The following is a 16,474-nucleotide window of genomic DNA, read 5'->3' as shown; positions in this document are numbered from 1 at the left end:
AAGGCACAGCAGTGCTGCAGTGTCAGACGGTGTTCTTCTGTGCGGTCAAGTAGTAAATGTCATTTTACCCTGCATGTTTCAGCCTCCCCATGGGGCAGGAAAAGAGACTGCTTGGCCCTTTGTCAACAGAACTCTGACATCTCCCGCAGCGATCATTATGTTAGACAGTGTGCAGTCACACACACACACACACACACACACACACACACACACACACACACACACACACACACACACACACACACACACGCACACGCACACGCACACGCACACGCACACATTTACTCAGCAGTTTGATTAGGACAGTGGTTCTCAAAGTGAAGTCCGGGGACCGCCAGGGGTACTTGAGAGGGTCCAGTGGGTCCCCACCCCAGCTAAATTACTGACAGTTGGTAACAAAATGAATCCTTACAGGTCTGTAACTCGTGGGTCCGTGGCCTGATGCATATCAAACTGGGGGCCGCTTCAAACTTGACACCGATTTCCAAAATGTATAAAACATACTTATGAGAATAAACAAACATGCATTCTCTCTCTACGACCTAGAGAGAGAATGCCACATTTTAAAATAATTACTGTTTTTCCACCTTCTCTCAAATTCCAGCATTTCAAATGATCTCTTGCGCTGTCTTTAATCCTAACCCTAAAGCTGGAGAACGCCATGGGCTGAAAGTGTACAGTTCCAACGGCTCTGCAGGAACCCTGCATTGAGCAGTTCACTTGCCAGATTCACTGCCTTTCTGAGCCTAAACTCACTACCTACCTACAGTATGTTTGTCCAGGCACTGGTCCAAGACTGATTATTTCTGTCCCTGAAATGGAGAGCTGTTTATGTAATCTGTTCGAAGGTGCAACTCCAATTCCCATGTGTGCTGCTGGCAACGCAAGCCAAAAACTAATTATTTTGCCGTTTATTCAGTCGGTGTCAGTGTCTAAACTGGTTTTATCTGGTGATCTGAAATAACAGGCCGAGTATACGGTTTGAGCTTTAAATATGAGAGGAATCTCATATTTCGTCTCTGTCGGGTGGGAACCTCATACTGTATGTCCAACACTGTTACTTTTTAGGATTCAAATAAAAAAATAGCAAAAGTAGCAGATCGACAAGCTCAAAACACGTCGCTTCGCGTCGCAAAGCGACGGCAATACTTTTGTACTTTTACCCAAGTAAAAATGTTAATGCAGGACTTTTACTTGTAACAGAGTATTTCTATACACAGTGGTATTGCTACTTTTAGTAAGAGTACTTCATCCACCACAGGTCATATCTGAGGCTCTTGCCGTCTATTTTTATACAGATACGAAGGGGCGGGGGGGGGGCGAGGGGGGGAATACAATAATCTTAACGACAGCACATAAATAAATAAACAAACAAACATGCTGGATCTCTGCATATTACATCATTCATTAACAATGTGTAGAAGGGCACCCAACAACAAACATCCTCGTGTGTTTTATCTGGTGCATCTAAATAGTAGGACACACTAGCGTGGCTTTCCAGGGCCTAGATTTAGCACACAAAGGTTTTAGCTTTGATCTTGGCCCATATTATTTACCATGCTGTGGTCCCACTTTTATCCTGAGCTAAATATATACCCTCTGGCTGTGCCTGGCAGAGGGGCTGCCTGACTGCCTCGCTGTCCCATACACGTGAGGGAGTGACACCCCCTCTCCTTCTCACTAGGTTTATGGCAGTGTAAAGTAACTGAGTACATTTACTCAAGTGCTGTACTTAAGTACACATTTGAGCTATTTACACTTTACTGGAGTATTTCCAATTTTCAGTACTTTTACCTCTACTCCACTACATCTCGGATCCAAATATTGTACTTTTACTCCACTACATTTATTTGAAAACTTTATTTAGCCTACTAGTTACTTTGTAGATTTTGATTTATTATTACAAAACGTACATTAACCACTTCAGCCCTATATATACATTTCGGCCATTCGAAAATAGCAGATCTACAAGATCATAATGCGTCGCGATGCGACACATTGTGAGCTTGTAGATCTGCTATTTTCAAAAGATTTTTATACGTTTGAAAACCTGTGGAATGGGACATTCTGCACAATGAGTACTTTCTACTTTTGGTACTTTAAGTACATTTTGATACTAATACTTTTGTACTTTAACTCAAGTAAATGTTGAATTCCAGACATTTACTTGTAACAGAGTATATCTACATTGCAGTATTGATACTTTTACTTAAGTAAAAACATGCGAGTACTTTTTCCACCAGCGCCCCCCCTCTCCTTCTCACTAGGTTTATGGCCTGTATCATGGGAGAACAGTAGGCTGTATACTACCAACGCAAAGCACACTGACGGAGGGAGGAAAACGTGATGTTCCTTCATCCACCCCCCATTTCCCCACCTATTATAGGCCTAATGGTTAATCTATAGGCTACTCCGTCGTACCACGGTGTCGTAGGCCAAATATAGCACATGTCTACAAGCTCACAACACGTCACGGTGGCCTGGGCATTCATTGAGGCTAGCCCACGTTATACAGGACTCCTGCACCGCCTGTCTAAGTCATTAAAGATAAAGTAAAATAAACATATGTTTGCATTGCCACAGTATTGTATAGGACAACTTGAAGCAACACATATTTAACAGCCTATTAATAAACTGTCTCCCATGTGAATTGTTTATTTTTCTGGACATTTCTGTCTTTCTTGTTGAACGGGAAGCCAAAAAAGGGCAGAGAGAGGGAATTTAACTATCTGGGACCTTTGTGGATTTCAAATGTCGTTCCTCATCAAGTCAAGTGGTTTGGTGTATAATAAAAAAATCTGTATAATGTAGTCATGAACTCTCTATGGTTACTTGGCTAGGTAGCTGCCGCCATCTGCTGGTCGTAAAAAGAAACATAATGAGAGCTTGGGCCACAAAGTGCTAGGTAAGGTAGGTCATCACATTTATGGGTCACTTTGGATCTGCGTTTACAGAATAACGGGACACAAACCTTATGCGTCTATGATTGCATTACATGATATGCAGCTGTACACAGTGGCGGACCCACGTACTCAACTCCAGTGGTCAAAACTATATAGATTATGATATACTCCTCGTAAAATATATATTCATATATTGTATACATGTTTTGTATTGTCCACCACTGGTTGTAGATGCTTGGTTCTCAAAGTGGGGTTCGGGGACCCCCAGGGTTCCATGAGGGGGTCCCCAGCAAAATGTGTTAATACAGCATCACAATCATTTTAACCATTTTATCCATTTATACGTTGGCTATTAAAAAATAGCAGATGTACAAGCTCACATACGAGCTTGTACATCTGCTATTTTTTTGTTTGTTTTTTACACCTTCTGGGGGTCCCCGGCAGATGGGGGTCCGCGGCCAAATATGTATATCAATTTGGGGGTCCTTGGCACGAAAAAGTTTGATAAAACACAGTTGTAGATGCTTGCCAAATTCTATAGAGCAGGGGTCTTCAACGTTTTTCAGCCCAAGGACCCCCCCACTAGGCCTACATGTTATATAAAATTGCAGATTAAACGTTTTCATAGATTTCATAGATAGCTTCATAGACTTGTTGGACAGACAGACATTATCATCAGTGTTGTGTACATTTTGTGTTGTGTATGTTATGTGTATTTTAACATTTAACCCACTTAAACCCTCATTACTTAATAAACTTGACCTTTGGCTCTGTACTTGGTCTGTTCTTTTTCCATCCGGCATGTCTTCACCGAAAATAGCAGATCCACAAGTTACAATTTCACAAAGCATCACGCTGCAATGCGCTGTGAGCTTAGATCTGCTATTTTCGGCAAATGTTCCCCTCCAAAAATCCTATCACATAAAGATTTGGAGTTCCACACCCCCCCTAGTAACTATGATGGCCCCTAGGGTCCCAGACCCTCTGTTGAAGACCCCTGCTATACAGTATAAAGGCAATCTAGTTGTGTTCAGTCATGTGACAGATGCTGGAAGAAATAGTTGAATTAACCACTTGAACCCTATAAACTCCATACTGGTGACCCCCAGGCCCCCCTCCCCCAGGGCCCCTCTCCTTTCTTCCCCAATACACCAGAACTCTTCGCCGAAGATTGCTGATCTACAAGCTCCCAACACCTGTAGATCCGCAATTCCTTTAATCGAACGTTTGCCTATATTATGACATGCCCAGACTAGAGCTGCAGGTTCAAGGTTCAAGTGATTAATTCCCAACAAAACAAAACATTAAAAATGATCCAACTTTCTCGTTTCTTTTTTTTCCAGAATTTTATTCTTGAAATTTATTTTATAAAATCTCATTTACGTTTCAATATATATAGAGATATTTATATATATTCGTTTTTATTTTAGTAGTTTTATTTCTTTTCACTGACAATTTTGGCTATTTTCCCTTTCCTCCCCCCCTGTATGCCCACATTTTGATCGTGGGAGGGTCTTTATCCCCCCCGTCACACAGACATTGTGCAATGATCCTCAGTGCCAGGGTGGAGGAGGGGGGAGGAGAGAGTGAAGACAACAATTTTGAAGCGCAAAATGACACTTTGGGATTTTAGGGATTTGGTTTGTGAAGTCCAGTGGCTCCCAAACTGGGGGTCGGCACCCCCTGGTGGTTAGCTTAATGTGCAACATTGTTTCCCCACTCTACAGTAAACCAACCAATATACAGTATACGTTTATACAGGGTATCTGCACACTTCTAAAGTGACAATTTAATGACTTTTAAGACCTTTTTCATTTTAAATTGTCAAACATTATGTATGAAATAGGCAGTGAAAATAGCCGATCTACAAGCTCAGCATACCTCGCAACGCGAGGAGTTGTGAGCTTGTAGTTCAGCTATTTTCACAATATTTATCTGTGGAACCGAGTCAAACTAAATGTAATGCCTACAATTCCAAGTGCGTGTCAGGGTGGGGGGTCCTCAGTTCAAATATGATTATTTTTGGGGGTCTCTGCAGTTCAAATATGATTCTTTATTTTTGACTTAAGTGTCATTGCGCTTTAAGCCCAATTTAAACTTGGTCATACGGTGCCGTCGCTTGCCAGAAATAGCTGATCGATTCGCTCAGAAAGCATCGACGGCACCGTACATAAATTAGGCATTTTAGGGGGAAGGGGGTGAGGTATGGGGGGATTCGGGGGCCTAGTACAGAGCATGCCAAGAAAACCATGGGGGGGAGGGGGTGGGTAGTTTAGGAGCTTGGGGGAGGGCAGGAATCACATACTACAACCACCACTGTTAATACCAGTAATATAATCACACAAAGAGGTCAAAGAAAGGGAGTAACCAACCACTTACTTCCACAATGACTTGAGCAATGTTTGGAATGGGTAAAACAAAAAACTAAAAGAAGAAAGGACTATGTTCAAATGGCTCAATGTATATTGCATGACGCAAAAATTAAAAAATAATTGTTCTAAGCTTCATCTCGGATATAATTCCCACCGTTTCCCATGCCTAACTATGAGTCAGTTGATCACAAAAAAAGATAGACAAATGCCCACCAATTTAGCAGCAGCCACAGAGACTGTTTAGCCCTTTTGTCATATAGCCTACGCACACAGGCACGCACGCAGGCACACGCGCGCGCACACACACACACACACACACACACACACACACACGCTCAGTCCATTGAGATACAATGAGCACAGCCATTGTCCCACCAAGCCGTATCTTTGTTTCTGTGATATTATGCAGGAAGGCTCAAGACTTTTGTTCTAATTCCAATGTTTTTAAAAAGGACAAGAGCTACTGGAACCAGGCTAAAATTGGGCTTGATAGTTCGATTTCTCATATTACATTACATCAACTGCTCATCCAGGCGGACAACCAATATTTTGTTGTCTATTCGAATAGGAATTGTTCTGTTCTTCATTTGGCAATATGATCATTTTTGAAACATCATGGCTCAATTTCTACTTCAAAAATTCATCTTCATTGCTGGTATGAATTGCTAAGAACATAACTGAGCAGGTAAAATATACATCAATATTTATACTTCACGCCATTTCAGAAAGGCTTCTTCAGATAAAAAAAAAAGAATTGCACAACTCCCTAAGGTCACTCGAGACATTTGCAGTATTCCAGTTGGTCTTGTCTAAAATTGATCTCAGAGCCCATTAAATGAACTATTTTAGTGTCTTACAATCTTTTAGGGATGGGACGACATTAGGAACATTTCATGTCACGGTTATTGTGGCCAAACTAATTGTGATTAGCGATGTTATCGCGATAGTCAAAATATGCTTAAAACACATAAAAATGCCACTTTTGTTAACCACTTTTGCACCCCAGCATTGCTATTCTGGGGGGGGGGGGGGGGGCGATCTACAAGCTAACAACGTGTGTCACGACCTGTTGTCAGCTTGTAGATCAGCAATTTTTAGCTGAAGAGATACCAAGTGCGCTCTTAACAGGTACATTTTTACTAAGTAGAGGGTGTCAGTGGCACCGGATTTGCAGCTGGGCAAAAGCTAATTGATCCAAGTGCATGACGGAGGACATTTTCATGATAAATTCAAATCTCTGGGACACAATTGTGAGCGTTTTCTTTTTATCACGATGAACTATAATAGCGATTATCATCCCATCCCTACTTATGAGCACTTGCTACACCAAGCGACTCAACCTAAGTTTTGAAGGAAAGAAGTGAAAGTCATAAAGTAGAGAAAATAAACTGAAAACATATCAAACAGCAAATCTAGGCCTACACTTATGATCCCTAAATGACAGCAGAATTCTGTTTACCCTTTCAATCCGGGAAAGCATCTGTGTCATTTTAAGATTTCTCTGGCTTTTCAAAAATAGCAGATCTACAAGCTCATAGCGTGGCACCAAGTGCCGCGATATGAGCTTATAGAAAATGTGTGCAAATCTTTGAATATATGTATACATTTTTAACTCAAATCTTTGCTTCTCAGGGGTCCCTGGAACAACATATGTTTTAGATGGAGGTCCGCGGTCAAATACATATAATTTTGGGGGTCCTTGACATGAAAAAGTTTGAGCCACCACTGAAAAAGAATTTAGGATTTAGAAGACATTTGTAGAATCCCCAGAAGCAAAGATTTGAGTTTCAAATGTTCGCTTTAAAAATATATATATTCAAAGATTTGCACAAATGTTCAAGATAAAAAAAAAAAAATAGCCAAATATATCTAAAAATGACACACAGATGCGTTACCGGTCTTAAAGGGTTAATACAGTATGTGTGATTTCATATGCTTTACCAAAGAAAACATGGTGTGGTAGGTAATCCATCTTTAACTATCACGGGCCATTATACATATTCAGTGCATGTAACCAGGGGTAAATTGGAAATGTGTGGGCTCGGCTCAGTAAAGAAAAATACATGGTAGTGTTCAACCCATAGCTTGAAACATTAAACAAATAAAACAACAATTCTGACCTCCTGGATAAGACAGTTGGAACAAGCTTAAGGCATTGAAAGATTATTATTTTTCAGATCAAAGTTATACAACCTATGATCTGTCAAAAATAACACCGACACTTTTTCTTGAATGAATTGTGATTTAAAATTAGCCCTCGATGACAATGGACTATGTGGTATATATTGCATTACTCCCCCTTCACTACATGCAAATCAGATCCAATATCATTCAATTTTGAACTTTTGGCAGACCTTATTTGCCTATTGACTTGCTATTTGAATAAAGAAAAAGTTAAACTTAGAACGGTTCTAAAATGTAATGTTTGTCAATACCTAGAGAAACCGTGAGCATAAAAAAGCCTTATGAGGGCCCTTCAAAAATCTATGTGGAGACCCAATTAGTGTGAGAAATGTAGGTTACAATTACAATGTATTATAATTATTATTGTAAATGCTAACAGAAACCATCTCTTAACATAATGATCATGACATATTGTCTGCCCTCAGGCAACATTCTGCCCAGAACAAATACAGTAGTGTCTGTGAGAAATTCATTCACTCACAAGGTTGCTAGGCAATGTCATGAATCTTTAGTGTGACATGTTGCATTTGGAAATGTGTGACATTTTTAAAATGTCAAAAAGGACAGTAACTTAACAGCCTAAACTAGTCCACATTGAGACGTACAGGAAAAACACATTTCCAGAGTTTTAATCTTACAATTCCAGATACATAATGCTAGCATTTAGAACTGACTGAATCAAATTCTCAGTTGTTTGGAGCGCATGTAATGTCCAGTCAATGTACTGTATATAGCGTGTTGCAATGAGAGGAGTAATGCAATAAGATACAGTTCTTCTGTAGTTTTCCAGGACTAGTTTAAAACCATGGCCGTCAAAATGGGCAATTAAGCTGAAGCCGTTTGAGGTAGACAGACAAACTTTGTCAAGCGTACAGGCCTTAACCACATGAACCCTAACGGACCCTATTCCGGGCATGGCAGCAATGCATAGCTGAACATTTGGCGCAAAACAGCCAAACATTCGTTGAAAATAGCCGATCTGCAAGCTTACAGAGGGAATTATGCAGCTCTGGGTCACTGAGCTGCGTAATGTCCGCTATTCCACATCGGAGAAAACAGCTGGAAAGCCCGGAGGCGCCGTTTCAGATGTCTGAGGCTAATCCGGACTACATTGAGAAAGTGGACTTCATCACAGACGCCACGGAAAACGTCTCTGGGTTTTCTGTCAGGGGGAAAACCCAGCGAGATAACTGGAGAACCTTGCGGTTGTCCAAGCCAAACGCGCAGCACACAAAGTCAAAGAGACTGCTGCTGCCGCCCGGAAGAAAAACAACAGACTCAATCAAGAGAGCACCTCCTCGACGGATCTCTGCAAATGTCTTTTTCACTGAAGAGATTTGTTGGAAGAGGAGGCCATGGATAGACAGACCTCTAGGGGGAACACCCCGGTCAACTAAGCATATAGGGTTTAAGTGGTTAATGCCGTCTAAAAACCCAAACAACTTGCCAAACTGTCAAAAGTTAATAACTACTACGATGATTTGACACTTTGCAGCGAGCTTGAGATTACTTATGACTCCACCTGAGGCTGAGACACTGACAGGAATGCACCAGTTCAGTTAGCCCACGATTCGGTTCGAACCTTACTACTTTTGAACGAGTTGCGAGTTCAGATGACCGCACGGTGTCACGATATCGTCTCTGTCGGGTAGAAACCTCATATGTCCAAAACTGTTACTGTTCAGGATTCAAATTCATAGTAGCAAATGTAGCAGATCGACAAGCTCAAAACGCATTGCTTTGCGCCGCGTTTCGAGCTTGCAGATCTGCTACTTTTGATGCTTTTGTGTGACGCTGTAGTATGATCAGGTAGGGCATTAATTTACAAAAAAAACACAAAAAGTTAGAATATGGAGATAAGAGGTTTCTGCTTGACAGCAACGTTATGCAGCTCATTTAGTAATCAGAGGGTGTCCATCGCCGAAAATACAAGCTCACAACATATCAAGATGCTTGTAAATCGGCTATTTTTGGTGAGCAACACCGTCGGATTCACTCATGAGGAGGAGGGGTGGCAGTGCCAATTCAGCAGCAATAAACACGTGTAAAATAGTAATGCAAAAAAAAAAAAGGAAAATCGGTGAAGCCTTCGGTATATTAAAGCCTAATTTATGCTCTGTCGCACGATAGTGTCATGCGCAGAGAACGGCCAAGAACCGCAGACCTACAAGCTTGACGGCCATTCTCGCCACAAGACACCACACAAATCGAGTTTAAATGGAGAACTGTTGCATCCCTGCTGGAGAACTGATGACTGTGAGGTCACTCAGGTCAGGGGTCAGGGGGTTTCCACATCACAGACTGTGTGGAGGTTTCTGGAGAAGCGGGATGTAATTAAAAAAAAAGAAGGAGGAGAGGGGTTTATAACGGAAATAAACAAAGACAAAAAAAAGGAGAAGAAAGAAAACGGGCGATTTACCGGTGCGTTGACTCAACACACATCATCTCCCACTGTCCACAACGTCTTAACAGCAGCATTTAAAGAAATCTCAGCCATATAACCAGAGACATTTGAGGGTTAATTTACAAGGCATTATCTTTTTAAATAGAACACCGTTTCTCAAAGTCTGGTCCGGGGGCCCAACCAGGGGTCCAAATGGACCATACGTGTAACTCTTTGAGTGTACTTTTTATCTTTGCGAACCAAATCTACAAATTCTGCGTTGGCTTAACTCGGAGTGTGTACAAATTACTGACCCATAAGGGTTCATTCGGGACCCCTTGGTATTCCCCGGGACCAAGACCGTTGAGGATCCAGTGGAAGTAGTAGACCACCTGGTCCCATTGTCTCAATAGATCCCTTTGTAATAATAATAATACCCGCCCCGGCCCCACAGACACATCATCATCACATCCAGACCCCCCATGCCCAGATAACAGTCTCACATTGTTCTAGAGAATAGGAAAAATATATACTATGGACTTCCAGTGTAAATGTACTGCTTTGTCCCAACCTCCTCCCACTGTTTTTTTTTTCTCTTCTTTTCAAGTTTTAAAAGATCTCCTTTGTCACAAACAATGCAAGTTCCAGAGGTCTTCTCTACACATATATGTATATTTATATATATATATATATATTAGAGGAATTCTTAGCTGAGATTGAGAAGTTAGGCAAAAAGTATTTATGTTCATTTGGACGGATTTCGTTTTTCCGTTGAATGAATCAAGCACTCTTTTTTTTCTCTTCGTTTTTTTTCCCTTTGAGCAGGACAACGTTTCGAGGAGGGGGGGGGGGGGGAGCGCTACAACGATCACACGACTACTCCAGAGCAAGGTTTGGCGAGGTAAACAGGAGAATAGAGGAATAGATCAAAAAAGGCCTGAACTTGTACAAGGCAGAGAGGGAGAGAGAGATGGGCACACACGATAATATGGCTCTCTGGGGCTGTGTGTGTGTGTGTGCGTTCCGTTCCGTTCCGGGGCCCTACATCTGATAGCCAGAGAGAAGGTACAAAGTTCAGGAAGTGGGAGGCTGGAGAGAGGGGGAGGGAGAGAGAGAGCGAGCGCGAGAGTGAGAGAAGTAGGGCTGTAACTATCGAGTATCGCCTTAGCGATTCTTATATCAGTTACGTTTTCGATAAATCAAATAATCAAGAAGCTCTTTTTGTTTTATTAAAACAATATATTAACGAATCAACATTAAATATTGTTTTATTGATGTTTTTATTTTTCTGTCTAATTAACCACTTGAGACCTATTTGATCATTTGTCGTACAGCGGTCTTTTCAGCGGCTGAAATACCGAAAATAGCCAATCTACAAGCTCAACACCACGTCACATTTGTGACGCATTGTGAGTTTGTAGATCTGCTATTTTCAGTATTTCAATTATCAATATTAATAATATAAACCGATTAACTGTTGGCAGCCCTAGGGAGAAGAGGAAAGGATTGGATAAAGGCAGAAGAAAGTGACCAGGTTATTTTAGTAAGGAGGAGGAGAGCTAAAGCGATAGTGCAAGACTACTTTTTTTTTTTTACGAGGGGGGGGGGGACCAGCAGGAGGGAGAGAAAGAGAAACGGGACATGTATGCTCCCGTGTTTCCTGCAGCTCATCGGTACACCAGGTGGGATATGGTGCCCGACTTGAAATTGAGCTGATGGTTGGGCACGAAGCTGTGCTGGGGGGTCTTCCGCGTGCACACGTCCTTGGCGTACAGGCCCATGCACGAGTCACACGACACCTTGGAGCAGTTCACGCAGGTGTGCGACGCGCCGGGCTTGTTGCAGAAGCCGCACCGCGACCCCCCCACCACCACGCCGCCCACCACGCTCGCCCGCTCGCTCCCCATCATCGTCGGCCCCGCCATGGGCCCCACGGACTTGCTGGGAAACAGCTTGGTGGCCATGAGGGGCTTCTCCACCATCTGCGGGTGCGGGTGCGGGTGGGTGTGCGAGTGGGTGAGCGTGAGCGGGTGCGGGTGCAGGTGCGAGTAGGAGTGCGTGTTGGAGTAGACGGAGAGCTTCTCCTTCACGGGGATGTAGCCGTCGAGGGGCCGCGGGGACTTGGCGAGGTGGTAGTCCTGCAGGCCGCAGCACGGGGAGGGGTCCACGTCGTGGCACGCGGCGCACAGGATCATGTCGCAGCGCGGGCACGACGCCATGGAGGTGCAGCCCAGGCCGCAGCCCTGGCACTTGACGCTGCCCACGTGGGCGCTGTGCCGCCAGCCGTCCCTGGCGTCCCGGGGCTCTCGGGAGGGAGGCCTGGACGCCGGGGTCTGCCTGCCGGTCCCCAGCCCGCCCCCGCCGCCGCCCCCCCTCTCCGTGTACAGGTCGATCTCGTCCAGGGAGGACAGGTGGTAGGAGGAGTAGGCGTCGGCCGACGGAGGGGACTGGATGGGGAAGAAGTCGGCCACGGGGCTGTAGGAGGGCGGCGCCGCCACGGAGAACAGGGAGGACGACGTGCTGGGCCGCAGGATCTCGTCCTTCAGGTCCTCCTCGGTGTCCACGAACAGCGGCTCCTTCCGCAGGCTCAGCGACGCCTTCAGCACGGGCTTGCTGGCGGCGTGCCAGTGCCCGGCGCCGTCCGTGACGTCCACGGACTTGGACGGGCGGCTGCCTCTCCTCAGGTGGTGCGGGTGTCCCGCCGCGGCGGCCCTCTCTATGTCCACGGGCCGCACGGACAGCCGGGCCATGTCCGCCCCGAGGCTGTCCCGCCGGCGGAGGGCCTCGGCGCAGCCGGCCGCGTCGTCCCGGCAGCCCCGGCGGAGCTCCAGGGCCTCCATCTCGGAGGCCGAGCCGCGCGCCAGGGCCACCACCTCGCCCAGCAGGCGGCACTCCGCCTGGGCCAGGAACAGCTCGAACGCCAGCTGCCGGAGGTGTCCGGCGCCCCCCGGGTGCTCCCGCAGATGGAACTGCGACTCGTGGTCGCGGGAGTAGCCGATGGTGCGCATGAGGGCTCGGAGTTCGGCGTCGGAGATGGCGGATTGCAGATGGTACACGTATGGCCCGGTGAAGGTCTGAAAAAGACATGCATTCACATCATTTACAGCAATGTCAGTCAAATCACACATAGGGCTGTTACGATGACAAATTGAAGTTGACGATTAATTGTCACACAAATAATTGCGATTCACGATTTAATTGTGCTTTTGGCATTGAACATTGGAACATATGAATACAAATGTTATTTCTGTTTGCCTTTTAGGCTTCGTAATAAAACATTGCACAGGGCAGATATGACAAATAACTTAAAGGTAGGGTAAGTGCTATTTTTGGGAATTCGTTTTTGTTTTTTGTTAAAAAGGTTACAGTACTATATTCTGATAGTAATCATTGCTACAGAGCGTTTGTTGGGTCACAGGGGTCTCTCCGGCTCTTTAGTAAACAGAATATAGTACATTTTCAGGTAGGTGACAAAGTTTAAGCCAATCAGGAGAGAGCACTGAAAATGCATTTTCTGTTTAATAAAGAGCTGGAGAGACTCCTTTTACTGAACAAACACTCTATAGCAATGAGTGCTATCAGAATATACAGCCATTTAACACTTATTTTAACCAAAGCAAATCACTTACGCTACCTTTAAATATACAAAGATATAATTTTATACTTGAAAGAAATAGCTGATCTACAAGCTACAAGCTTGTAGATCTGCATTTTTTTAACGTATTTGAAAATGTATGAACATTTTCCAACATGGAAATAATTATGACGCTTATGCAAAAATGATTACGATTATCTCAAATAATTGCGATTAGACGATTGTGACAGGCCTAATCACACATATTAAAAGGTCAAACAAAACGTAATCAAAATATACGGTAAATGGCATGCTTTATGGTCAGATTCAACAGATAACTGGACCTCATGATACATTTTTATCTGGACAGTATGACTGGAATTTACAGATGACTGCCAACACTTCCCACCTGCACATTCTTACAAAATGTACTGCAACTCAAAATATTCCATCTTAAAGTAGATGCCACTTTTTAAGCTATAAGTGCACTAAACTTACAAGATGGAACGAATCATGACAGAATATGATGATGGATTTGTACTGTGAGTCAGCTTTACTAGAAAACAGCACATGTTTGGGTAGGCACACACGTTTTAGAGTGTTTACTGTTGAGGCTTCACTGACTCAGAAAGAAGAGGCTACCACTATGGCCGACTTAATCAGAGCAATGTTAAGTTAAAAATGGGCAATGTTAAGGTTGCATGCAAAGTGGGCCAAAAAAAGTACACTGTGGGAGAGAGAGAGGGAGAGAGTTCAAGTTCAAACCCACGGTTTTCACATCTTAACAGGCTCACAGTTAAGATGTGAAGAATACATGGCTTGTTTTCATGGTTTAATCGCCCAAGCTTATGGGAAAAGAAGAGGTGATGATGATGATCATTATGATAAAAGGGAAATGCACAGACACACAACTGACATGGCGATTCATCTGGGACTGAATCAGACTGTAGGTTGTGATGATTGCAATTGTCCAGGAGGCTGTGCTACAATGGGAATACACATACTAAAGTGAGAGAGAGAGAGAGTGTGTGTGTGTGTGTGTGTGTGTGTGTGTGTGTGTGTGTGTGTGTGTGTGTGTGTGTGTGTGTGTGTGTGTGTGTGTGTGTGTGTGTGTGTGTGTGTGTGTGTGTGTGTGTGTGTGTGTGTGTGTGTGAGAGAGAAAGAGAGAGTTCATGTATTTAGTGATGGGTTATTATTCGTTTTGCTGCTTTTGAACAAGCATCAAGAACACCATTTGGAACAATTTGTCTGTTTATTTAGCCTCTGCATTCAGTCTTATTGTGCTACGACGATAAGGCAGAAAGTTGGTGGTTTGCGGGTTGAGTTTGCGTGTCTAATTAAGGTACATGTTTGCAGGGTGGGCAGTCAGTGAGGACTGGCTCTCATAACGTCGGGTCGTGGGTGCAAGGCAGTTATTAAAAAACCTCGACCCACGCATTTTTTTGTGTAGAGTTCACATTTTGGCATACATATATTCTACAACTAGGACAAGGTGGTTTGGGCATCTAGTACGGATGCCTCCCCGAGTGTCTCCTCAGGGGAGGTCCTGCATGTCCCACTGGGAGGAGGACCCCCTGGCAGACCAAGGACCAGATGGGGGGGGATTATATCTCCACACTGGCCTTGGAACGTCTCGGGATCCCCCAGGAGGAAGTGGCTAATGCTGCTCTGGAAAGGGAAGTCTGGAGCTCTCTGTTGGAACCGCTACCCCCGTGACCCGATTCCGGATAAGCGGTTGCAGATGGATGGATATTCTACTGTGTGGTGGTATAAAAAACTTGGACTAATGTTAAAACATTTTTTTAAAAGGTAGCTCTGCTTGCTTGAATCATGGAGCCAGAGTTGAAGGTTATGACTCATCCATTATTTGCTATCAAATAACCACAGTATTTAAATGTTTAGTTACTCTGTCACCTCTGCTAAATGACTCCAACCCTCTCAGATAAAAAAAAAAACACTTAAGTCTGTAAATGTGTTTGTTTTGGTCCACCGTGTTGCTATCACGTCTTGTTGAACGCCACGAGTTTTAGCGACAGGCTTTAGTCAACAGTATTGATCATTTCTGTAGATCGATATGTACATTTGTAACGTGAGCAGATTGCTTTGATACAAACTGTCAAAGACTACCGTATGTCATATTAATCATGTTTCTGTTATGTTTGAAGACAGACTGAGCGACTAGCCAATGGCACTACTAGTAGCTACTGTGTATATTTGTATTTCACTACATGATTCGACCTGAACAGGCAGAGCACTTGACAATAACTATTTTTTTAATCCTTACCCTGCATCCACCATACAAATATTTGGTGTGTGTATACACAAGTTAAATACTTGCATCAGGAGGGTGGCAAAGCAAATTAGCATATTCTGCCTGTGCGTGACCAACAAACACTTTCATTCAAACAGACAACAAACACGTCCACATTGAGCACGACAAGATATGAATTTCACCTCTCAGCAGGGCAGGCGATGATCATTCACTTGCATTCGCACATAGTGTCCGAACCGTGCCCTACTGGCAACTTTATGCCCAACTATCAATCAATATTTGATAAGATAAACATCACTTTCCCCAGAGCTGGAAAATAGAGCCCGAGCAGTAATCTGAGCTGTCACATCATAAAACCCTGAGAAAGTTACAGCCAAATGAGAGTAGTCATTCTGCAATACAAATAGAACTATACCAGAATTGCAATCTCTAGTTTCTATAAAATCACTATAGGCATGGCAAAGCAAATCTTGGTTCTTTAATTTCGAGATAAGAAAATTATGGCAGAGAGTGAACGCTAACTAGTACTTAGACCATTGGGTCTCAAAGTGGGGTCCTTGCGGGAGTTCCAGGGGGTCCCCAGTCAAATGATTGATAAGAACCAAAAGGACCCTTATGGGTCTGTAACTCTGAGAGTGCAAATGGAACCAAATGGACCCTTACACTCTCAGAGTTAGATTAACATTGATTTTACAGTGTATATTGGGGTCCCAGAGATTTAAAATATGCCATCAAATGGGGGTCCATGGCCCACTAATGCATATCAAATCGGGTTCCTTGAAATTA

At 43.7% G+C, this 16,474-nt stretch overlaps 1 protein-coding gene across 2 annotated transcripts in view; it reads right to left on the bottom strand.

Moving 5' to 3' along the window:
* Positions 1-4,282: 4,282 nt before the first annotated feature.
* Positions 4,283-16,474, bottom strand: part of spata2 (spermatogenesis associated 2) — a 16,629-nt gene continuing 4,437 nt past the window's right edge. For both annotated transcript variants that reach the window (XM_084069655.1, XM_084069656.1), the window contains exon 3: positions 4,283-12,916. In XM_084069655.1, the coding sequence (XP_083925781.1) occupies positions 11,510-12,916 (1,407 nt within the window). In that variant the 3' untranslated portion in view covers positions 4,283-11,509. The remainder of the gene's footprint in view (positions 12,917-16,474) is intronic.

This window comes from Gymnoscopelus microlampas (assembly GCF_963454915.1).
Source record: "Gymnoscopelus microlampas genome assembly, chromosome: 10".
NCBI classification, from domain to species: Eukaryota; Metazoa; Chordata; class Actinopteri; order Myctophiformes; family Myctophidae; genus Gymnoscopelus; species Gymnoscopelus microlampas.
The sequence above is the reverse complement of the archived record's forward strand: the minus strand, read 5'-3'. Positions and strand labels throughout refer to the sequence as shown.